At 38.2% G+C, this 25,018-nt stretch overlaps 1 protein-coding gene and 1 pseudogene across 1 annotated transcript in view; both read left to right on the top strand.

Moving 5' to 3' along the window:
* The first annotated feature begins 3,145 nt into the window (after positions 1 to 3,145).
* The window catches only part of grk6 (G protein-coupled receptor kinase 6), a 60,806-nt gene continuing 38,933 nt past the window's right edge, over positions 3,146 to 25,018 (top strand). Inside the window, exons 1-3 of the mRNA XM_088320463.1 lie at positions 3,146 to 3,405; positions 14,684 to 14,779; positions 20,108 to 20,220. Of these exons, the coding sequence (XP_088176589.1) occupies positions 3,354 to 3,405; positions 14,684 to 14,779; positions 20,108 to 20,220 (261 nt within the window). The 5' untranslated portion in view covers positions 3,146 to 3,353. The remainder of the gene's footprint in view (positions 3,406 to 14,683; positions 14,780 to 20,107; positions 20,221 to 25,018) is intronic.
* On the top strand, positions 6,458 to 6,575 carry LOC148349717 (U2 spliceosomal RNA; annotated as a pseudogene).

Genomic DNA, 25,018 nt, shown 5'->3' with positions numbered 1-25,018 from the left:
CAACAAATAAAAAGACGGTATGGTTTAAGTTGTATTACATTCCCAACAAATGCAAGACAAAGTGGTTTTTGTTATATGTTCGCCATTACATTCCCGAAAAGTGATATAAAAGTGAGATAAAACGAGGTTATAGAAGGTTATAGTAGCGAGGAGATGCAAATCTCGGCAGGGATGCATTTCTCGGCATAACACCGACCAATCCACCTGAAATTCATGCCTTTGGAATGTTGGAGGGAACCGGAGTGCCCGGAGGAAACCCGCGCAAGCACGGGGAGAACATACAAACTACACACAGTAAGTCTGGATTTGAACCCACACAGGAGGTTCCCAAAACCCTAGAACTGTGCCGCACACGCGCTAACCACTGCGCCCTAATTTAGTAATTATTATTTTTTTTTTTTTACATAGTAAAATTCATACCTAGAAGTCCACCATGTGTTTTTGGTGTCTTTCTGCATGCTGTGGCAATGGTTTTCGTTCGCATTAGACAAAAGCCCCATCTAGTGGTCAAATATTACACACTGGGGCTTTGAGAACTTTCAAAGCAAATTTGAAATTGCTCCTGGACTATTTGAAAAAAAATCTGGTGTAAATCATGTAATTTGCAGAACCATTAATCTCCGATTTACCGACTTGTTCGGAAACATGGCAACAATTCCAAGAATTTACAAGCACTTCGCCTAGATTTCAAGCACTTTTTCATTCTTGAGAACACAAGATTTTAAAATTCAAGCATTTTCAAAGATTTCAAGCATCTGCACGAACCCTGTTTATTGTAATTAGTGATGTGGCTCTATTACTTTGCAGGACAATAATGTTGGGTCAGAATTCTGTTTTTAATGTAAAAAAGAAACAATGTCAAACATATGGATTGAATTTCATGGTAACTCTTATTCAATTATTCAACGTGATTGAATAGTGGCACTGAGTTTGAACGTGGGGTTGTAGGGCGTTATCTCACAAATGTAAAACAAGGGAAAATTTCTGCTTGCCTTGACAAAAAGTCCCAAGGAGGCTGGTCAGAGTGGTTGATTCTAATAGGTTAATCATTTATTTGTTCAAATAATCTATCGACCACCCTAATCTTGCTATTTATTTGGTCAATAGTGTTGTAATGAAAGGTATAAATGGCAGCTCAAATTGAGATTTTTTTTTCCAGTGGTAATCAGTCAAACTGTCAATAAAACAAAAAAAAACAACAATCTGAACTAATTTGTTTTTTTACTAATATGCTTTGTTATTACTCAAATGTTGCCACAAATGCTTAATGCTGTTGTTGTTTTTCTTGTTTTACAATAAGTGTTTGGACAATGAATGAGTGAGTGAATGTTGTGGTTGTTGTTTTTTTTTGCCGGCGGAACCTCCGTATTGCCTGAACAACCCGGCAAGATGCTGTTTCATTTACAAAAAGCCACTCAATACTGCATTATAAGTTCTGAGTGAAGACCAGATCAATATTTAAATCATCCTGACAATATGGGAGCCTCTGTCGTCATGCCTTATGTCCGTGAAGTAAAATCTAAAACGTGTGTCCTAATGCACCATATAAAAAAACCCTGTGGTGATTTCATTGATCTCCCACCACAAAAAGTTTCTGCCCTGGAGTCGTGATCTAGTGATTGAAGGGTTTTGTAAGCAGTTCATCCACTCCGACGGCCACAAACTGAAAAAGCCAAGGAAAGAGTCTACTTAATAATAATAATAACAAGAATTATAATAATAATAATAATACAATAAATAATTAGAATGCATTTGATTTAGATGTGCCTGTAGAAGACTCAACTTTGGGACAGCATTGTTCTTTCAGGCAGACAAAAGGTGCCATTGCTCCCTCTTTCCCTCCCCCAGATGGACAATGTTGAAACACTTTTTCGGATTTCACGAACAAGCAGAACTTATCATACAAATATACCTGTGTCAGAAAATGATGAAACAATGACAAACATTGAATCACGGTTCATGTTCAAAAAACATGAAATGAATACTATGTTTTAATTAAATTATGTGCATCCGTCCATCCAGCCATTATCTGCACCGCTTATCCTCAGTAGGGTCACGGGAGTGCTGGAGCTCATCCCAGCTGTCTTTGGGCAGCAGGCAGAGGACACCCTGAACTGATTGCCAGCCAGTCACAGGGACAACTCACTCGCTCATTCACACCTAGGGACAATTTGGACCGGCTAATTAACCTGACATGCATGCTTTTGGAATGTGGGATGAAAACGTACTGCCCAGAGTAAACCCATGCAAGCATGAGGAGAACATGCAAACCCCGCACAGTAAGGCTGGTAGCTGGATTTGAACCCATGAACTCAGAACTGTGCTGTGGACGCGCTAACCACTCAGTGGCCGTGCCGCATCATTTATGTGCAGGGATTGAATTATCTAGGAGCAACTGGGCGTAATATTTGTTATGCACAGTTTTCCTAGTAAAAGTCAAAGTAAGAAACAAAACAAAAAAGGTGCAATGAAAAAAAGCATAGGGGCTGTTTGAACGCAGACCTCGTTAACACATTGACCTATTTACGGCCATACCACCCTAAGAAAGTGCGATCATGGTAGGCCAAGCAGGGTTAGTACTTGTATGGGAGACTGCCTGGGAATACCAAGTGCCTTAAATAGGTTATTTGGTGCACCCTCTGCTGTGACAGCACTGGCTGTACCCGCCTGGTACGGTCGGTGAAAATGAAATTCCCTGAGGGGACCAAATAATTTGAATGAATCGATAGAGAAAATATTTAACTTTCAACTTTTTAAGGACACCTCAAACGAAACACCCCACCTTCAATGTAACCTCTGCAGACACATTAGTATAAAAGTTGTAAATGTTTAACTTTGAATTTGTTACAAAAGACAGTCTTTGATTTCTTATCATAAATCACCTCACCTCCTTCTGAGTCCTCACAAATAAAATATGTAATTTGGGGTTTGTTTCGGGCTCGTTCCTGAAAATCAAGTTAATTTGTGGGGCCTGGGTTGAGCTGGATCTTTTTAGGCCCGATCTTACCTCTACTTTTGTGTTTTGTGTTTTATTGTATTAATTTTATTTATTTTTCTTTATTTTGTTTTATTTTGAAGTATTTGCTCGAAGACTCCGGAAGTCTTTTGTTTTGAAATGAAGGAGGAAAGAGTAAGAGGCGGTCGTAGAAGTGCGGATGTGATCGGACCTGGCTGTGGTGGGAAAGCGGAGACGGAGGGCTCAATTTTCCCATTCGGGCCGGCCAACTCCTGTTGGTGCACCGTGGACGGCGGCTCTTTGGGGAAGGACGAATCCGCCGCCGGGAAGGGGCTGACGGTTGGCTTCTGCGGAGCTTGGTCCCGGCGTGTTGGCTAACAATATCAACAGAGGTATAATGGAGCTGGAAAACATCGTGGCCAACACGGTCCTCTTGAAAGCACGAGAAGGTGAGGATGGAGATGGCGTAATGACAGCTTGGAGCAGAGTGTGTGAGAAAGAAAATTCATCATTCGGATTTTCAATTGATTTTATGTATAACAAAGTTGTTACAGGATTGGCTTGAATATGATTAAAAAAGGTAAAACAAAACAAAAACAGGAACCATGCTGCGTCGAAACTACTCCACTGCCTTGAAATGGTTCAGTCTATTTCACTCCTAGCACTGCTCCTCCTTAGCTTAGCTACATACTACAGCAGCATCTAGATGTCAAATTAGACTCACTGTCCCCTAAGGGTTTTTTAATTTAGTTTACCTCTCCTGCCATTTACACACCAAATATTGTGTACAACCAGAATTATTATTAAGACCAAAATGTCTACTTATTTCAGCATGCATGCTTTACCCTGCTCAATAATTTTGACTCTCAATGTAATTAGCTCAAGTACCAGATTCTATTTGAAAAATGTAAAGTTTAATGGGGCGTCTACGCCCCCATTAACAAGTATATTATTTAAAATGAAGAATGAGGGTTATACAAAAAAACGAAACACTTATTTCACATACCACAGACTATTGACTATCTAATTATTCATCCGTCAATTAAATTTGGTTGTAATGCATTGGTCACTGATTTGGAAAGCTCTTTTCTTCGAGCAATTACGTACAGTGTTGTAGTGCAAGACACAGTTAAAAAAGATCAAATTTGTCATCTTCAACCTATTACAATGCATAAACTTACTGTTTAGCATGCTATGACGTATTCAGCAAACAAGCGGTCATTTTTTTAAATGACTTAGTTTGTGAAATGCTATTATCGAGACTTCAAGTTTCCCCTGGTCGATGTTGCAGCACCGTCCTGTTGCTTTGCGAAACAGGATATTGCGGGTTGTGGGTTGTCGCGGATTGTTGAATTTGACTTTTTTGTGTCATAACTACGGCTTGCATTTGAATTGATATTGGTTATGGAATCCTGGATATCCAATTTTAGGTTCATGTTGATGTAGAATAATAGTGGTGTCATTGTGTGTTGTTATCAAGATTACTTTCAGTCACAATTTATTTTCGTCTCAATTTTACTATTCAATGTGTGATTTTTCTTATTTTCTTTAAAGCAACAAATGATTCTGGAATACAATTGTAGCACCTATGCTGTTAGGCAGGGGGAAGAAAAGCTACTGGACTACTTCTAGGTTTGATGAGTGGTAAAATTGATAAAGGAAAAACCAAAGTCAAAAGTAATTTGAAAGAAAGCAGGCTATTTAATGAACAATGGACAAGACGGTAGACAACATTTAACTTAATTATAGTAAAATAACAATCTTATTTGGTTTAAGGTCTAAAATGTAAAATTAAAAGTTTGGTTGATCTTAATTTATTAACCCTGTTTTATTTCTATTTCAGTTTATTGACTAGTTATCTATAATTAGTCGCAAAATATACTTTTATGCGCAACCTAAATTGGTTTTCATGTCAGATTTTAAAGTCATACAATAATACAATTCAAATTTCAATGACATTTCAAATTAATGACAAAAAGGTTAATCAAATAGGTAAAGAAAACAGAATTTCTTTGTTCTCTTATTCAAGGAAACCCAAATCCATGGGTATCATTGGTTTCTCAAAGTTCAGCAGACCCCAGTCAACATCCAATGAAAAATCCAATTCCTACCATGACCTTGATGTTCAGCGCAATTATGAATCTTGTCCTTGATTTGGAGCATATATGAACCAGATTCTTGACTGATTCGTGGTTTGGGTTAGCTCGCCACTCAGGTCACCAAGATTTCCAATTGTCCAAGGTTTCAAGGAATTTTCCCAAAAAGAAAAAAACACATTGCCTTTGAAAAAAGGCGACCCAAATAAATATATCAGTCTTTCTTTAAAAAATAAACTATGACAACGTTGAGCTGTCTGCGGAAAAGTGTCAAGGAGCATGAAAGAGGCGACTAGTTGTAGCTAGTAACAACACTTTGTAAATTTACACAGAAAGTAGGCAAATCAAGTAACAACATAAAAATATTAAAGGGAGATCTCAAATTTGTTTGAATGTTATCGATGTCATCATTTGTTACCATTTAGTCTTAGTGCATCAAAGCAACATTTTAACACAACGCGTTTGACTATGATTGGAGTCAAAGCGGAGAAAAGGAGAGATGTGTTTTTTTTCCAAGCAATGTCTTCCTGAAAATTGCTATATATAATCTCAGGTTTTGTCTGTTGTCTACGCTGGCGTGAGCGTTTTGCCAGTAGCGAGCAGTGACAAAAGACTGGCTATCGTCAATTGTGATGATATCCATAATGTCTTTTACTGTATTTACTTTTACCTTGCTTTTTAAAGGGGATTATGTCCTTCGTGATTCTGGAATTCACATAACCTGCCGACTGAACATTTAAGTTATACTATCAAACACTTTTCCCCCCTAAATTCATACCTTTTTGGGATAAGTTGTATCTATCATTATAGCTTGAATACAATATGTTTTTATTGGAATGTTTTTCCATTATAAATGCGAGTCTTTCTCAGGTACAGGGACCCACATTCCATTCAGACCGTAGTTTTATCTACTGATATTGTTGTTTGCACAATCTATTTGTTTGGTTTCTCAGAAAGACTTCTGCCACGGGTGTTGTTACATGACTCTTTTCTACAAATCCACTGTAAGCGTTCAAGATGGTTCACCCCATTCCATCAACTAAAAGCAACTATCGATTAGTGTGACTGCGCTTTTTTCTCTATTGCACTGTCAAAATGAATTCAAAGAGCCTTTGAAAAAATTTCCGCCTCACCTATCTTACCTATATCATGCATGACCAGAGTACGGCCAAGGGGCCATTTTCTGCCCATGATCAAATTTTTACCTGCCAGCGGCCTCTGTCCTAAAATTAGTAGTATGTGACCCGTCAGTAATGTTGACCACACTATAAAATAAATTTGTACACTAAAAGAAAATCACCATTTTACCAGATGATGGCAGTTGCCCTTAGCCCATTGTGGACTTTAATGAAGGACGATCGTGACATTATGGATGTATTGGTATGTGGTTGTTGAGCTGAGTATTTGAGCTTAATATTTTATGCACAGTGATTTTTGCAATCCGGAGATGGAATAAGAGCTTGCTCTGTCCACTCCACGCATCGGCCCGGTATTGCAGTACCTCCGGGAACGGTGCATTCGCAATAATCGCAGCAAGGCTTTAAGGCTAGGACCTTGGCTTGGCCTTTTGGCTGAGAGTAAGAGTCCCGGCTCCTAGGCTTTGTAGCGTATTATGAACTGACCGATAACGGATAACGGATAATGAATAAAAAAGATAGAACGATAACCCTTAAATCATTTTAGCCCACCCCATTTCCGACATGGCAACTTTAAATATAAACAAGGAAAGTTGACTGCAAAGACTGCAGCTTCCAGGACAGGTGGAAATTGGGGTATTGTTTTCACCAAAATACGAAAGAACTGTGATTGCCTTATTTGAGACTCTAACTTGAAAGAATTAAATACCAAGAGGCACTGCCAGACAAAACGATCCGACTACAGAAAGCTAACTGGAAACAAACGCTGAAAATGTAAAGCAACTGGAAACTATTTTAACAGCACGCAAGCACTTTTTCAAGAGACCTGCGAGTCAAATGAAAATGCTTTGAAGGCGAGCCACGAGGCCGCAAAGGTAATCTGCAAGGATTGCAAACGTTTCACAGAGGGTGAATTTATAAAAGCATGTTAAAAAAGGCTAAATAGTCGCCCCTCATACATTTTCAGCTAACCAATACGGCCCACTTTCTGAAAAAAAATGGACACTCTTGGCCTATATCTTACTTTAAGCAACACTGTTAGGGGATACGCAACAATTTAGATAGAATGATAGGGCAGTGACTTTATGCTCGTCATTGCACTTTTTGTTAATGTAGCATGAAAAGGTCTGTTTCAAGTACTGTCCAAATGCCATCCCAAGCCCCCCAAAAGATGTCAAAAAGTTTATTGGAGGGCATCTAAGAAATACAACATGACTTTAAGCCAGGAGATGGTGAGCAGAGACCATCGATATTTTAGGACTCACCATCTAATATTAAAATATTTAAAGGCATTGTACCTGTATGTAACTTTGAAATATTCTACGTGCTGACCCAATCTTCTGGCTAAAATCCACATTGTAGCTCCTTTTGTTGCACGTGTGTAAAATTCTTTGACACGCTCGAATAAATTCTTCCTTTGTCATCTGTTTTTGAGTTTGGGTTGGCATTAGGACTGTATTTGAAACAGTCCATTTCTCACTTTTGCCATTTTCATCCTACAATTAAATAAACCACAACCATGTGTGATGTCACTCTGTACCCCCAAGCCCCTCAAATACTTCCCCTCAGTGTAACACTGATGATAAAAGTAAGATAAAAGCAGGTGAGTGCGGTGGATTTTTTTTTTTTATAAAGGCTTTTTGAACTCAGTTGGGCATTGATAACACACCTTTAATTGAGAAAATATTTTATTTTTCAACTTTTAAAAGACACACCTCAAAATACACATCCCACCTTTAAATTTATAACGTAAATTGTAAATGTTACCCTTACATACTACAAAAACGATAGCCGTTTCCTGAATGGTCTTCTTTGTTTACCTAAAATGTCGAATTTCACCTCATGAGAACGCCACAATAATCAAAACCAATATTGTTTGTTCTCCCCGTGCTTGCGTGGGTTTCCTCCGGGCACTCCGGTTTCCTCCCACATTCCAAAAACATGCACTTCAGGTGAATTGGCCGGTCCAAATTGTCCCTAGGTGTGAATGAGCGAGTGAGTTGTCTGTCCCCGTGTGCCCTGCGATTGGCTGGCAACCAGTTCAGGGTGTCCCCTGCCCACTGCCCGGAGATGGCTGGGATGGGCTCCAGCCCCCCTGCGACCCTAATGAGGATAAGCGGTGCAGCTAATGAGATGAGATGAATATAAGAGGACTTTTTGTGGCTGAATTCGCCTTGATTTGTTAGTTTCTGAAAAAGGAAATAAATTAATTTTGAAAAATTGCAGTCTTAAGTTTTGTGTTACGGTTAAGATCTCACTGACTTGAAAAATAAAAAACAAGACTGATCATGGCAGTTTTTCAACCACAAGTGTAATCTGATCTGCTTTAGAGCACTTTACGGTAACCCATTCAGCGTTAATGGCTGAAACTGAACTTTCCTCAGGGCAAGAAGCTTCCTATTAGTGACACAAGTGTGCTTCCAATGAGTTCAATGGACTTAAGAACAAACAATTTCTTTATGCTGCTTTTTTGTTTGTTACAGTCGAGCCTGTCAACAGATTTATACTACCGCTTGTAGTTTTTCTGGTGTCATGTGTCTCCCATAAACAATAGATTGTCTATGTCTTGTCCTAATTGGAAATAACTTAAAGATAATTTATTTTCTATTAAAATATTAGTAGCCTAACTGTGTGAGTGACTTACAAAATTACTGCTATTGAAGTGAGGATGCAAGAGATACTAAACAATAAAAATGTCAACGTTCTTAGTGCACTGGAGATACAGTATAGAATGTTAACACACGAACTCTTCTTCGGGGTGGATGCTGGGTGACCTCTCACAGCGCTGTCCTGTACTCAGAAAAAGGTGCACACATTACAAAATCTAACTTACAGCAATGTCCGGATATTTTTCGACATCCCCCAATTTTTTTTCGTATCTACCGTTCATCGTAAGTCGAATGGTCGTAAGTCGGGAGCGTCTGTATACAGCATTTTTACGACCATAGGGTGCACCTTGTTAAAAGGCTCAGTCTGCGCATCTGTTTTTGTATGTAATACGTTCTAAGGGCGCACCTGATTATCGGGCGCGGGTGCCCCCTGCTTCGGCTGCCTTACAACACAGACAAGGATACAAGTATGCATATTTAAAAATACAGCGGGAGCAAAACTAAGTTTGCTTGTACTTTATTTAAGTATTGATTACAAAGTCAAACACACGGATAAAACAGAGCACTGTAACGATATTAGCTTCCTCCACTTGATTCATTAATCTTCAATTCTTTTGCAGCTGCTCTGTTTCCATGTTCTTTCAAGTAGCGTATAAATCAACTACCACACGAACCATATCGAATGGATGCACAAGATTTTAAACAATAAAAATGTCAAAGTTCTTAGCGTGTTAGAGATACAGTGCAGTGTGTTTACATTACACATGAACTCGGAAGTAGAAGCCGGATTTTTTTCTTCGGGGTGGATGTTAGGTTACCTCTGACAGCACCACACGGCGGAAAGAAGCACTAAAGTACTGTCCTCTACTTGGAAAAAGTTGCACACAATACAAAATCTAACTTACAGCAATGTCCGAATATTTTTCGACATCCCGAAAAAAATTCGTATCTACCGTTTTTTTCGTAAGTCAAATGGTCTTAAGTAGGGTAGTGTCTGTAAATACTGCAACTGTTTATGAATTGATTAGCTAAATTTTAGTTGTGAGACCAGATTTCATGATAATTATGTTGTATGAAATATATTTTTGTATTTTTTCTTGTTTCTTTTGATGCAACCGTAGCTTTAAAGCTGTCTTTTCATGCCATGAAGTATACATTTATTTTCATAAGCATCGCCCCTTCAGTGCCAAAACGCAAGAATACCTTTTTCTCGTTTTATTTAAGATAACTATTAAGAGTTTGGCGTTGCTCATTCGTAAGCATCAAGCCTCTGGGAATGATGGCAAGAGTGGGTTTGATCAAATGGCAAGTGAAATCGTGAAAAAGTGTGTTGAGATAGGCATGCCATTTCGTGCATGTCAGCAGTAACGCTTCACTAGAGAGAACGCGATCGCTGTGGTGACCGCAATTTTCTGAAAGTTCTTGTTGCACAGTTCATGCGTCATTTATGCTTACCCAAAAACTGAGGGATATATGTATATCATGAGTTAGTTCAGTGTTCTTACAATTAAATGATATTTTGCAAGTGTAATGCCTTTGTGTCTATGGAAAGCATTGTTTAGATATCAGAGGTATTACTAATGCTAAAAATAGAAAAAAAAGCAACAGAGTGAAAGTTTTGCTTGAAATGCATTCTTTCACAATAAGACGCTTTTCTGTGTTTTTTTTTTTTTTTTAGAAAGTAAGATTTTTAAGCAACTTATTAATGTTTCTCTGTTGTTTATTAAATAATGGCAAAAGCTAGAAACATATGTTTCTTTCTAATGAAATATGAGGGTCCATTACTACATTTTCTGTGGGCAATCAAAAATCAGTCAAAATGGCAAAAATCGGCTGGCACCGGTTCTCCCTCAGGGTTCCCGCTGATCCTTGAAAAGTCTTAAAAGGCATTGAATTCCTTATTCTAAGAAAAAGGCCTAAATTGGCATTAGATTTTCTTGAATCCAATTTTCAAAAGTCTTAAAATTTTAAACACATTAAAAGATTTAGGAACATTTATCAACTGTCTTTTTTAATAATTGACCGATTTTACCCTCGTCAAAATCATCAGGTGACCACATTAACAAAACTGTCAAATTGGGGGATGTGGTTTCAGTCGGGCCTTTTGGAGCAGTCACATTTCTTCGGTCTACCCACAATACTCAGCGCAACTTCTGACGGAGACTTTTACTTTGGACCAAATGTAAATTTAATTACAAGTTTTTTTAAATACGTTTTTCGCCATGGCTATAAGCTGTGCCAGGTAATGTGTACAAGGCACGATGTATTGTGTGCATAATTTTTTTTTTTGTCGAATTGGTCAAAATTTGATTCCAAAAGGCATTAAAAAAGTATTAAAAAGTCTTAAATTTGAGTTACGTCATGTTTATTTATATAGCCCTTAACTTGCCTTAAGTTGTAGGAACCCTGTCCCAATTTGAGAAGAACATCTGGCATTGAATCAGTTAATATGCCTTATAGTCTGGTGCGCCTTATTTATAAAAAATATTTTAAAAAAAAACTGTTTTGGATGGTACGCTTTATAATCCAGTGTGGTTTATAGTACGGAAAATATGGTACGTGATAATCCAAGCGTCTTTTAGCGCACAGCAAATGCCAATGAGTTGGTTGCTAGCACGTCTGCTAGAAAAAATTAAATTTTCTTATCTTCATCTACACATGTATCCATCCCAATCACATAATAATATAAATAGAACATCAAACGCTAGCCTGGTTTCAATCTGTATGTCAGATCGCTTTTGTTTCGCCCCTATGTCAGCCATTTTCTATCTACCCATTTTATCTCGGATTTCACTACCAATACACCACTTTGTCATGTTAAGCTTGACTTTTGCTGTCAGTCAGATTTACAAGCAACACTTCGAAAAGCCTTCAAAACAAGTTACTCGGAGCACCACCTTGATGCTTTTAAGCAGCAGCGCTTAGCCTGTTACAGGGCAGGACATTTCTTTAGTGGTTTAGTTCTTGACAGTGTCCCTTATTTGATCTACACTATGTATGTTATTTCGTCCGTACACTTTTCATCTTGATCAGTAATAGTTTAACGCAAACTGCATTCAAGGATGGCTCGTTGGATATTTTTGCCTTTAAACTTGGTAAAATATAGAGCACTTTTTGTTTTTCAAAATCAAATTGTATCAGATATGTTTTTGTGAGTTTTTACAAATTAGCCAGATTTATTTATCGTGGAAATTGTGATTATTCATTTTGCAAAATAGTATTTCCTCCTTCATACCTGCCTTTTTAATTGTCGATAATGGTTTTACAATAACTGTAATAAAGGCAAGTTGTAATAAACAAACTGAAGTCATTGTCTCTTCTACTGTTTTTGCTGATCAGGTATATTTTAAGTATATGAGTGAGTTTTATCAGTGTCACTTTTTTATTATCACCACTTCCGAGTACTTTCAACGGCCCCTAGTAAGGCTTAGCCACAATTAAATTGAATTTCATTGTCTTTATTGTCCTTGATAACAACATAATAAACATTGTATGCAATGAGATTAGACACGGGACTCAAGGGTAAACATGTAATATGCATCTCCAAAATAAGTCACAAGGTATGTATTTTCAGTTTCTTGCAATACCATTTAGCAGCAACAAAAGAAGAAAAATCCAAAATAAATCCCAAGATATGTTTTCATAGGTTTGTGCGCTCGTGTAGGGTGGTGATGGCCCTCGGGAAGAATCTTTCTCTGAGCCTGTTTGTCTTTGTTTTAAATGACATGTAGTGCCTACCAGAGGGCAACAGGTCAAAGAAGTGGGAAGAGTCTTTTATAATGTTGATGGTTCGGCTACGATATTGCAAGGGAATGTCCTCTAGACTGAGCAGAGAGTCGTCAATTATATTTTGGGCTGTGTTGATTACTATCTGTATGTTTCCAACCTAAGTGTTTGATGGTTTTTATTATTCATCCATCTTCAAAAATGATGATGATTGAGAAATTTTTGCCCAGGCATTTTCTTTTGTTGCAAATAAACGCCACACTTAACAGGTCCAAAATCAGCTTGGTTTTCAGAACACTAGACCTCCAGTGGTATACAGTAGAAGACTTGCGAAAAGGCAATAGATCTCATTATCGCACTATTTTTAGTCATTGAAGCAGAGACGAATGTTAATTTTGTTGTGTGTTTCTCATGTTACAATTAGTGTTGGGAATAACGGAGTTATTTGCGCTTGTTATTTGAGCTTGTGCTTACGTAAGTTTTATGTGTTAATGCAGGTTTTATATGTTGACGTACGTTTTTGTGTTAACTTATGTTTTTTGTGTATTTACGTATGTTTTTGTTAACTTACGTTTTGTTTGTTTATGTACGTTTTGCGTGGTTATGTACGTTTTTGTGCATGATTGCTTGCATTTTAGTGTGTACGTTTATCTGCTTGTTCAGACATTTCTGTGCATGTTAATGTACATGCTGACTTTTATTTCATTATATTGTTTATTGTTGATTTTTTTTGTTGCTCAAAAAATGTAAGATAAATCTGTTGCTGTTGAGCTGCAATAAATATTACAAGGTTCTATAACACAACTACTAAAGGTTATCCACCGAGCCGAATATCGGCACCGATATTCGGGAATTTGACGGATATCGATATCAGCTTTTTTTTTTCTTTTTGCCAATGATTATTAAGTCACAGATTGACCCACCTGAAACTCTTTTGCTCTTAGAAACGCTCTTCCCTTCACTTCCCTTCCCTCTCCGATACCCACCACGCACCTTCTAAATAGAGAGCCACTAAAGCAGTAACATTAGAGAAAAAACCTTCGCAAACTTTCCCTTGTCAGTGACATAAATGCACGTTTGCGATTAAGAGAGGGCATAAAAAGTGTGTTTAACTTGTTTCAGAGAGAAATGTTCAGAGACTGATGTATCGGCTCTTTTTATAACATTAGTTCGTCAATCAGGCGTGTGTGTGTTTGTGATTGAGAGAGAGCAGAAACAGTAGGCTAAAGTGGAAGTAATTAGCTCTCTTACCATAATATTAGTATGGTTCTAAAACACACTTACATTCGCTAGCTTCGTTGAAATTTTCATGTACTTTTTGTCTAAAGTTAAAAAATATATATATCAGGGAGCTATTTAGTTATTTATGTACCTTTTATACAAGTTGCTGCTAAGCCTAATCTGTTTTTTTGCATTTTTACTTAAAATTGTTATTTATAAACTGCAAATGGTTTCAGAGAGTTATTAACATTTTAGTTAAATTGATAACGAATATTCTGTTTCTTTTTCCTTATCAAAAATTTCCTACGCAATTTTCTAAGCTTTTACAGCAAACAAATATCTGCTCCAAATATCAGCTATAATACTAATAAATGGTATCGGTATCAGCCCTGAAAAACACATATCGGTTGAGCCTTAACAACAACCTGTCTGATCTTTTTATTCAATTGACTTGAATAATGCTCAGAAAAAGTCAATTTTTTTGACTTACAACAACATTTTGTAATGGAAATGGTTACTTTCCATGGTAAGTAGTTACTTATACCATAGAGTAATTCAGTTACTCACTCAGTTACTTTTTGAAAGAAGTAAAAAGTAACTATTACTCATTAGTTTTTTTTTTTTAAAGTAACGTGACCAACAGTAGTTAAAATGACAATAAACTCTTTTTTATTCTTATATTTTAAGCATTGTAAGTGGCAAATTTATTGTTATTATAACATCCACAAGAAATCCACAACTAAATAAATATTAGTCTGTGATTCCATGGATAGTGTGATAGTGAGATAAAACCCAATGCCATTTCATGTGTCCAGTGGTAAGAGTTTGGCGCATTCACCTTTGCGACAGCGTTTGAACCCTGTTACAACCACTTATTTATAGCCTTCATCGGTAGTATTTCATTGAACTAATTGACATTATTTATGTTGTTGTTTTCAGGAGGCGGTGGAAACAGGAAAGGAAAGAGCAAGAAATGGAAGCAGATGCTGCAGTTCCCTCACATTAGTTTATGTGAAGAGCTACGACAAACAACTGGTAAGCTTTTTCATATAGAAACTAAAATTTGTTTATTTCAGAATCCTAATGGAAATACAGGATGTGAGTCTTACTGCTGCGCATTTCTGCCTGACGCAACTATTTATTAACGTGTATATGTATATATATATATATATATATATATATATCATCTCATCAGCTGCACCGCTTATCCTCAGTAGAGTCGCGGGGGTGCTGGAGCCCATCCCAGCAATCATCGGGCAGTGGGCAGGAGACACCCTGAACTGGTTGCCAGCCAATTATATATAATATACATATATAGATACATATATATATATTCAGATTCAGATTCAGATCTACTTTATTGTCATTCTAGTACACGTGTATACAGAACGAAATGTCGATACATCTGACCCGCACAGTTTCCTTGAATGTACAGATATAAATAAAGTGTTGTATTGAGTTGGAGTATTGAGTACTAATAATATACTAATAATTATGGCTATGTATAGTATTTTACAGTAGCGCAAATAGTGCAAGAGGAGCAGCTAACCAGATGTGCAAAAAGGGCAGTCAGGTAAACAAGTCAGGTAAACAGTAACAATAAAGGGCAGTCAGGTAAACAAGTCAGGTAAACAGTAACAATAACACTGTAACAATAACGCTGTAAGTACAATAGTGCAGAGAAACAGATGTGCAAGGATCTTGACTATACTTAACTATTTAATACTGTGTAGTTATTGTGTTTTGAAAATAAATAAATTGTTATTTAGCATGCCATTCTTAAAAGAACCTTAGACCGAACACCCCCCCCCCCCAAAAAAACCCCGAAAAAAAACATAACATCGACCATAATTGTTTCCCCACCAGAGAGTGCGAGGAGTGTTCTTGGCTTCCTTGCCATGCAAATGGGCTCTAAATTTGAATGAGTCAAATAGCTAGCTCATGGCATACTATGGATAGCAGAAAGGAAGTATTTTCAGAACATTCCCTTACGTTTTGTGGTACATCTCGATGTGTCTGTTATTACGAAAGCTGGAGTCTATTACACGCTCTTGAGAAAGAGATGGGCAGGAAGCTGTCAACTTCCTTGTTTGGTAGCTTCTTCTTTCCTTTTTTAAAACTTATGATATCACAAACATATTATGACTAAAGAGCATTTCAGGTGTGTAACGACACAAAAAAACGTCTGTAATAAGAGACTGTCACCCTTCCCCCACCAAATTCTCTCTGCCTGTACAGCTGGTTCGGTACATTTTATTTTGCATGTTTGTCCTTGTATATATCACGTCTCCACATACTTTAGATGGAGGTGGCAGAAGTACTCATGTACTGTATTTGATTAGTTGTAAGCTGAACTAACGTTGAATAATACATCTCACATTCCTAATTTGTTGAACCTAATACATTTTCCTGAGTTTGTTATAAATCACACTGGGAAAGGACCAGGAAAAAAAAAAAATCAAATTTTAACCCTTTGTGACCCGTTTCAAAATTATAAACTGTAATAACTGGTTTGTTTTCTTTTGGGGCATAAAGTCAAATAGCAATGCAAATATGTATAATGTTTGTTACGATGTTATAGTAACCACCATATTTTCACGACCATAAGCCACACATTAAGTTTCAGTTTTTCTTCAAATTGTCTGGCATGCCCTACCGTGCAGTGTGCCCTGTGTTTTTGTGTGATGTAGGGCTGCCAACTTGGTTGAGGACACCATGAGGCTGCATAAGAGTAAAGTGTGGGCGTCACCGCTAAGGGGCGAGGGGTGGGCATATATATAAGGCTAGGCTCACACTGCAGAGCCTAATGATTAATTCTGATTTTGGGTGGAACCCGATGTTTTCGTGAAATCATTCACATTTCCAACTAAATGTGACCTGTATGGGATCTCTTGTGACTTCTATGCATCTCTTGATTGAACACAACAAGTGTCCCGCATGTGCAGAGGAGGACACGTGACGACGCATGAAATGCATGAGTTGTTTGCAAAAGTACTCATGAAGCCTAACGGCGTAACGTATCTAGCGATTTGAAATTTATTGTGATACAGAAGGCTGAACAGAGTTGTCCCCTCCAATATCTATTAAATCCGAAACCTCACTTTCCCTCCTTTGAATGGTTTCTGTGGTTTTGTCCGCCGTGGTAGTTTATTTATACGCAACTCGAAAGAACATGGAAACCGAGCAGCTGCAAAAGAATTGAAGATTAATGCATCAAGTGGAGGAAGCTGATATCATTACGGTGCTCTTATTTGCCATTTTGTTTTATCTGAGTGTTTGACTTTGTAATCAATACTTGAATAAACCACAACCAAACTTAGTTTTGCTCCCGCTGTATTCTTAAATATGTATACTTGTATGCTTGTCTGTGTTGTGAGGCAGCCGCAGCAGGGGGCAGCCGCAGCAGGGGGCAGCCGCAGCAGGGGGAACCCGCGCCCGATAATCAGGTGCACCCTATGGTCGTGTAAAGGCAGTATACAGACGCTCCCCTACTTACAACCATTCAATTTACGATAAACAGTAAATACAAACATCTTTTTTGGGATGTCGAAAAATATCCGGACTTTGCTGTAAGTTAGATTTTGTATTGTGTGCACCTTTTTCTGAGTACAGGACAGCACTGTACAGCTTCTTTCCGCCACTCCCGGCGTGTGGCACTGTGAGAGGTCACCCAGCATCCACCCTGAAGAAGAAATCCACTTCTTCCTAGATCATGTGTAAACATTCTATACTGTATCTCCAGCATGCTAGGAACTTTGACATTTTTATTGTTTAATATCGCGTGCATCCATTCAATATGGTTGGTGTTAAGTGTAAAGAAGAGGGAGCCATTTCTTTTGAAATCTCATCTCATTAGCTGCACCTCTTATCCTCAGAAGGGTCGCGGGGGTGCTGGAGCCCATCCCAGCCATCTCCGGGCATTGGGCAGGGGACACCCTGAACTGGTTGCCAGCCAATCGCAGGGCACACAGGGACAGACAACTCATTCGCTCATTCACACCTAGGGACAATTTGGACCGGCCAATTCACCTGAAATGCATGTTTTTGGAACGTGGGAGGAAACCGGAGTGCCCGGAGGAAACCCACGCAAGCACGGGGAGAACATACAAACTCCGCACAGGAAGTCTGGAGCTGGATTTGAACCCACGACAGGTTCCCATGACATGAACTGTGCCGCACAAGCGCTAACCACTGCGCCTTTCTTTTGAAATGAAAGTGGAATAAGAAAGCTTGATGCGGTTGAGAAAATGGTTAGATTTCTTTTTTTCGTCCACTTTTTACCGCGGAGGAAGAAGTCGCTTAACTCTCCCAAAAGTAAGTTAAATTTAACTTTATTTATCTTTATAGTCAAGTCAAGTCATGTTTATTTGTATAGCCCTTAATCACAAGAAGTTTCAAAGGGCTTCACAGACCACAGAATGTCAACTCCTAATGTGTAGCTTTGTTTTTGGTACCCTGCTTTAGATTTAGCCCGCTTTGTAACGTTATAGACCATATTATTTTAAGTATATTAACTAGCCAAATTCTTGAAGCCCATCTTCCAAAAATAAATTAAACCTAACTTTATTTATCTTTTTAGAGCATATTTTATGAAATGTTTATTTTTTAGTCAAAAGCAATACAGGTAACTTATACAAACCTTAAACATACTTAAATAAACCTAAAAGATACAAAATATAGCACTGAAGCAACTTACGAACAAATTCAACTTACGAACGATCGTCTGGATCTCGTTCGTTGGTAGGGGAGAGTCTGTATTGAGAGATACTCCTTTCTTTTTGTTGGGCAGGACTGAGGTAGTGAAAATTGACCTGCAAACAACTTAGTGATGCCAACTCCTAACACGATATGGTGGTTAAATCACAATATATCTGATCTGTAATTACACAAATATGGTAAAGCATTTCTATATAGAAATGCTTTACCATATTTGTGTAATTACAGATCAGATAAAACATTTTGCTGCTGACCACAATTGCATAACAATGGTGGAAACGAAGTTCAAACCGGATAGCAATGGTAAGAGCATCAAACCATATCAGTGATCAGTGATCTATTCTGAGAATTTGCACGTTTAATTTTTGTGCAACCCCTAGTCATTACTTTAAATTCTATGTGTGGGCTGGTGCACTTGATAAATGAAAAAAATATCACAAAATACTTTTTTTTGCAGGTGTGATTTCCATCTGTCTTTTTTTCAATATATTTGACACAGGTTATGATTTAGATGATAGAAATCTGCCTTTCACATGTATCTCGAGTTTTTCTTTGTATGGATACTCGCAGCATTTCTCGTCATCGGTGACCCCCCAAGACAACGACTCGAGCGGTGTTTGTCATAGCGTGCTATGCCTTGGATCATGAGAACTGAAGATTACAACCACACTATTGTGTTACTGTTGCGTCTCATTGTGATGCATAATGCGGTTTTCTGTAAAAAAAAAGAAAAACAGACAATTTCTCAGAGGGGAAGACCTTTTAACTGGGTTTTGCTAGAGCTACTGATTATACCGTGATATACTTTCTCAAGGAAATGGATTTATCTAAACAGCTGCAAATACAGTGCTATATAAGAAATTGTAAGCGCAGATATCAGTTTGTCTTTATGGAGACATAGAAAAAAGACTAAATTAATAAACAAGTCAATATTAGGGATCCCCTGATATTGGGTTTTTCATAGGCCGATACCTATTACTCGTATTAAGTGGAGGCTGATAACTAATTTTTAGAACCAATATTAATTTGCTGTAAAATCCTCAAAATTAGCACAATCATTTTTATTATGCAAAAAGAAATGAAGCATATTTGTTATAAATTCAAATAAGAATTAAGTGCCTCCCTGAAATATTTTACAATAAATTAGAATTTCAACACAACTAACATGACTAATCTTTCACTTAAACCAAAAACTAAGAGTTGCCGGAAATAAAATAAGGCTTACCAGCAATTGGGGATAAAGGTACATAAAAAGGTAAATAGTTCCCTGATTTGTTTTGCAATAAAAAAAAAATCATTAAAACCAACATGACTTAAATTAGAAGCAAGGGAGTGAGAGTCTTTGCTGCATATTAGACTTAATAATCGGCCCGTCAAATAAATAGAAATGCCGATACCGATATCCGTCAAATTCCCAAATATTGGTGCCTGCCGATTATCGGTCAACCTCTTATTTGAATTTAGTTGATTTTTGGGAGAAACAAACTGAACCCCCATACCACCATTCCTCTTGGTCTGTGGCCCAGACTAAGATTGTAAGAATATATGTCGTTGGTGTAGCTCTCTATCAACTTCAGTGAAATTTGAAAATGTTTTTAGTACAAACCATGCCTCCATGTACTTTTTCTCCCTTTGTTTCTCCATCAGAGAAAGACTACAGCAGTCTATGCGAAAGGCAGCCCATTGGACGTTTGCTTTTTCGGCAGTTTTGTGACACCCGACCTGAGTTGAGGCGATGTGTCAAGTTTCTGGATGGTGTGGTAAGACTTAATGCTAATATTAATTAATGTGTTGAAGAATTGTGCTTGCTTAAATTGTTGTTGGAGTCTTTTAGCCTATTGCTAACACATAATGGAAAATTTAAAGCAGTGGCTCTCAAATAGTGGGGCGAGCCCCCCTCAGGAGGCGCAAGGCTCCTTAAAGGAGGGCACGGGCACATTTAAGTTTGGGGAACTTTTTTTTAACTTTCCCAGAATCAAGTGCAATTGCTCCTCCACTAAACTAGGGCTCAGCGGCGTTCTCATTTGCAGAGTGTTTTGTTTACATTTTGCCTCCACACCATTCATAAAGCACAGAGTATAACCTTTGCGCATGAAGTGTAAACACAAAGTGGAGCAGACCCCCAAGTGACCCTATGAAAAAAATATTGTACACGGAGGCGAAGCCAGGCAAAGAGAAAGGGGTAAGACGAGGCAGTTTAACATAGCATATGTAGCCGTTCACTGCGACCATGGAACGAGACGAGCAAAAAGTGATGCTATGTTAAAAATGTTGGCTGTGGACTGCATAAGATGTCAGTTCAAGACATCACAACACATTCAGGCTGATAAGACACTTGAGTTTTTATTTAGGGCAATTGTGCCAAAAGGCGTAGATTTGGCATGGACATGGGTGACGTGTTATCATCAATATCGAAGAAACAACTCTGGACAGTTGATCAGCTGCGACCTGGTAGTTGGCGAAGGGCGCGGCCCTTTTTGACCTGGACGATGACCAAGCCAGTATCAAGAGTCATTTGTTGTTGTCCATCATGTAGTGTGTCTTGGGCAGGTACAGCCAGGCGGCGCCCATCCCTCTCCAGACTGTTTTTTGGGGGGTTTGGCATTGCTCCCCGACATGAAAAGGATATCACTGGTTTACATGGTTACAAGTAGAAGGAGAAGCCTCCTGATCTGACTGCCTACATCAAACACACAAAAATAACACAAACTAACACCACACAAACTTTCTCCATATTTACAGAACCATTGAGTGCATTAAACATACAATTCACACAAAAGTTTTCTATACTTACCAGAACGATTTTAATAGTAGCTTAGCATTAGCTTAGCGTTAATATACTTAATAGAGAAAATATTGTACTTTCAACTTTTTAAGGACACTTCCAACGATGCACCCCATACTTAACTAAGGCTGCCACACGCAAATATTTTACTGTTTGTATCATTTGTCAATTGTTTCATGTATCAATCCAGTAATCAATAATCTATTATTATTCATTTCAATCCCTGAAACAGAATATTAGTTTGCACTTACATTATTGTGACACAATGTTCTACAGCAGTGCTTGTCAAACGTGTGTTAAAATGTTATTTAATATACGTTTTTGGAATTGGATATTTTTTCATTTTTTTGAGAGGCATGTTTGATGTATTGCGAGCGTGATCCTACTAGCGTGTTGGGAAAACTCTCTCGGTGTACCGTCTTTCTCCGTAAATATGTGTAACCATGTATAATAGTATTTGCAACTGTATATTTTTGTAATGTATTTATTTTAGAGATTTATTCTGTTATGTGTTCTACGGGCAGATCAAAAAGAAGGGGCGGAGCAAACGCGGACTGATGGGAAGTGGGGTAAAGCTGAGTTACTGGTAGATCTGTCTGTTGTCGCAGCGGACAATAGTGGATATATATTTTTCCCACCCTTAACTTTAGAAATATACATTTTGTTTCCTTGGATTACTTTCAACGTGACCCAGACTTTACAAGTCTGCATCATACGTTAATTACGGGTATCATTTTCCATTCATGATGCCGACTGTGGTTCTAGGATTGTGTACTATTGACTTTTGGATTGTGTCGGTAGGAGGCTAGGACCTTGACTCAGCCTCTTGGCTGGGAGCAAGTGTCTCGGCCTATTGGCTTTATAGTGTATTATGATTTGACCGATAATGGATAATTGATAAAGAGTATAGAACAATAAACCTCTACAAAATCACAATCGTGGAACTTGCAGCCTGGTCTGGATTAAACTTGTGATCGTGTCACAAGTTATAAATGCGGGCGCACGCGGCTTATACACAGGTGCGGCTTGTGTAAGTACAAACGTGGAAAATCACTTAAAAAGTGGTGGGTGCGGCTTATAATCAGGTGCGCTCTATAGTCCGGATTTTACGGTAGAAGTGGTGCTCAAACTCGCAATGAAAAAGGAGGGGGGCGGCATGTGAAGCCGTCTATTATGTATAGGCAAGTCGGAAGAGAAGTGTTTTGAGTCCAGATTTAAAGATGGACATGGTGGTGGAATTCCGGAGGTCAGGTGCTAAAGAGTTCTAGAGCTGGGGGGCAGATCGGCTGAAAGCGCTGCTCTCCATAGTGCTGTGACGGGCAGTGGGTACTGTGACTTCTATGGTATTGTATGGGCTTGAAATGTGTAGAAGGTCAGAAAAGTTGGGCTGAAGTTATGGCTGGCCTTGTAGGTAGACAGAAGGATTTTGTAGGTGATTCTTTCATTGATTAGGGTCTAGTGGAGTTGTTGAAGGACAGGGGTGATGTGGTGGCGAGGGAGTTTTGGTGTTATTGCAGGCAGTTCTGGACCAGCTGTAGTCTATGGAGGGACTTTAGAGGTAGGCTGTAGAGGAGGTAATTGCAATAGTGAAGGCGAAAGGTGACAAGGCAATGGATGAGGATGGTAGTCGTGTGGGGAGCGAGTGGGGGCAAAGATGGTTGATGGAGTGCAGGTGAAATTAAGCAGACCGATGTTGAGAACTTTAAAATCAGTTGGGGGATTGTCAACACATTCCTAAGAGAGAAAATATTCTACTGTTAACACCTCATTGATGCACCCCACCTTTAACTAAAACTGCCACACGCACATTTTTTTATTGTTTGAATTATTCCTCAATGATTTCAAGTATCGATCCAATAATCTGATCATCTATTATTATTATTCATCTTAAATAAATGAGTAAGAGTTTAGCCAACATTTTAATGCGGTTTAGGGAGACATATTAATCTGACTCACATTTTTGAAAGCTTTTGGCCCTTTTTAAATGTCAATTCCTCAATATAAAACAATTAATGTGGTGTTTCGCTCCGGTCACCCGTCTATGATAATTGCTGAACATACTAGCCCTGGGTATGTACAACCGTGGGAACCCTTCACTGTGCGTTTGTTTTCTGAGCAATGCACGTGATACTGAAACAATTAGCCTTTAAAATGTGGTATTGTAAAGAAGTACTCAGACATGAAACATCTGGAACCTGACTGAAAAAAGAACATTCTGAAGCTTGAGGTATTTCTTTAAAAACATAACATTTCTGACTATGTGTCTGTTCTTTTAAATTTACCATGAGGCCAGTATCAATTGTTGGTGTTAACAGACCCTCACTCTTACAAGGGGAATCATCTCTTACCAAAAGAACTAATAAGTAAAGGCCTCACTATTGTGTAGAAGCAAGGATTTTATTGTGTTAATGAAAGCCTATTGTTTAAGTGAAATGCCTTAAAATTACAAAATAGGCTTCTTTTAAAAGTCCAGGTAAAAATGTGACAATGTGGGTTGGATTGTAAAAAAAGTAATTAATTCTTCTTCTTTTAAGAAAGACATGAAATTAAAATGTTTTGGGGACATAAATGTCACAATAGCATAACACAATGCTATTTCTAGCCTGTAGAGTGGGTCAACATAGTAGCTTGCCAGCAAATGTTAGTAGTAGAGCTGCGACGATTAGTCGCCAAAAATCAATAAATCGATCAGTCAACAATGGAATTCAGACTTGTTTTCCCAACAGACTGAGTGAGGCCTCTCTCCATGAACATAATATCTGCTGAGAGTCGCACATGCGCAATAGGATTCTGTCTCAAGCTGCAACATAAACATAGAGAAATGGCAGAGTCAACATCAAATATGCATTCAAAAAACTTTTTGGGAGTATTTTAGCCTTGATACAGTGAATAAAAAGAGTACTCGCGAAGTCTGCAGGGCAGACCTTGCGTATCATTGCAGCAGCTTGGTGATGTTCACACATTTAAAAAGCATGTCAAACAGTTTAACCAAACGGTGTAAAAAATTGTAATAATGCAAAAAAATAACCCAAAGAATATTTGTTATAAATATAACTTTAAAAGCTCTCAGAAACCCTTTTATACAAAATAAACATGGGTTAAATTACCATATTTTCCGCACTATAAGGCGCACCGGGTTATAGGGCGCACCCCGAAAAAATGGTTTTTGGTCCTATTTTTGACATACATAAGACGCACCAGATTATAAGGCGCTACAATGGGAACGTCGACAAAACAGTCAGATAGTTCTGTCCAACTTATTACCCCCTTAACATTCCGAAAGCTTGCAAAGACGCAAATACGTGTCGAGAACACGTGCGGATGCGGTGTGCGTACGATGTCACTCAAATGCATCGTTCCATCATTCGGAAGGTTAAAGTCTTGGGATTCAAGAAATGCCAACCATTCCTTAGTATCTATTTTCTTTTTCGCTCGCAACTTTACTGTGCATATGACAATAACACTTGGAATTGAGTTTAATTTAAAAATAGACACTCCATTCCATCCATTATCTAATAATAATATTAATAATAATTTCCTTGTATTGTCATTCTGTGTAACAATGTACACAGAACGAAATGTCGATTGCACCTGACCCGTTGTAGCGAGTCGATGCAGCCGCAGCCAACAGAGGGCGCCGCCGACCACTTTTTAAGTCTTAGGAATGACTCGGCCGGGGCGCGAACCACCGACCTCCTGCACCGCTTATCACAGAAACATCAAGTTCAGTCTGAAACAAGATACAGGGACAATATAAAACCCGGAGTAGCTCA

Source organism: Urocampus carinirostris, chromosome 17 (genome assembly GCF_059441175.1).
Source record: "Urocampus carinirostris isolate Australia breed hairy pipefish chromosome 17, RoL_Ucar_1.0, whole genome shotgun sequence".
NCBI classification, from domain to species: domain Eukaryota; kingdom Metazoa; phylum Chordata; class Actinopteri; order Syngnathiformes; family Syngnathidae; genus Urocampus; species Urocampus carinirostris.
The sequence above is the reverse complement of the archived record's forward strand: the minus strand, read 5'-3'. Positions and strand labels throughout refer to the sequence as shown.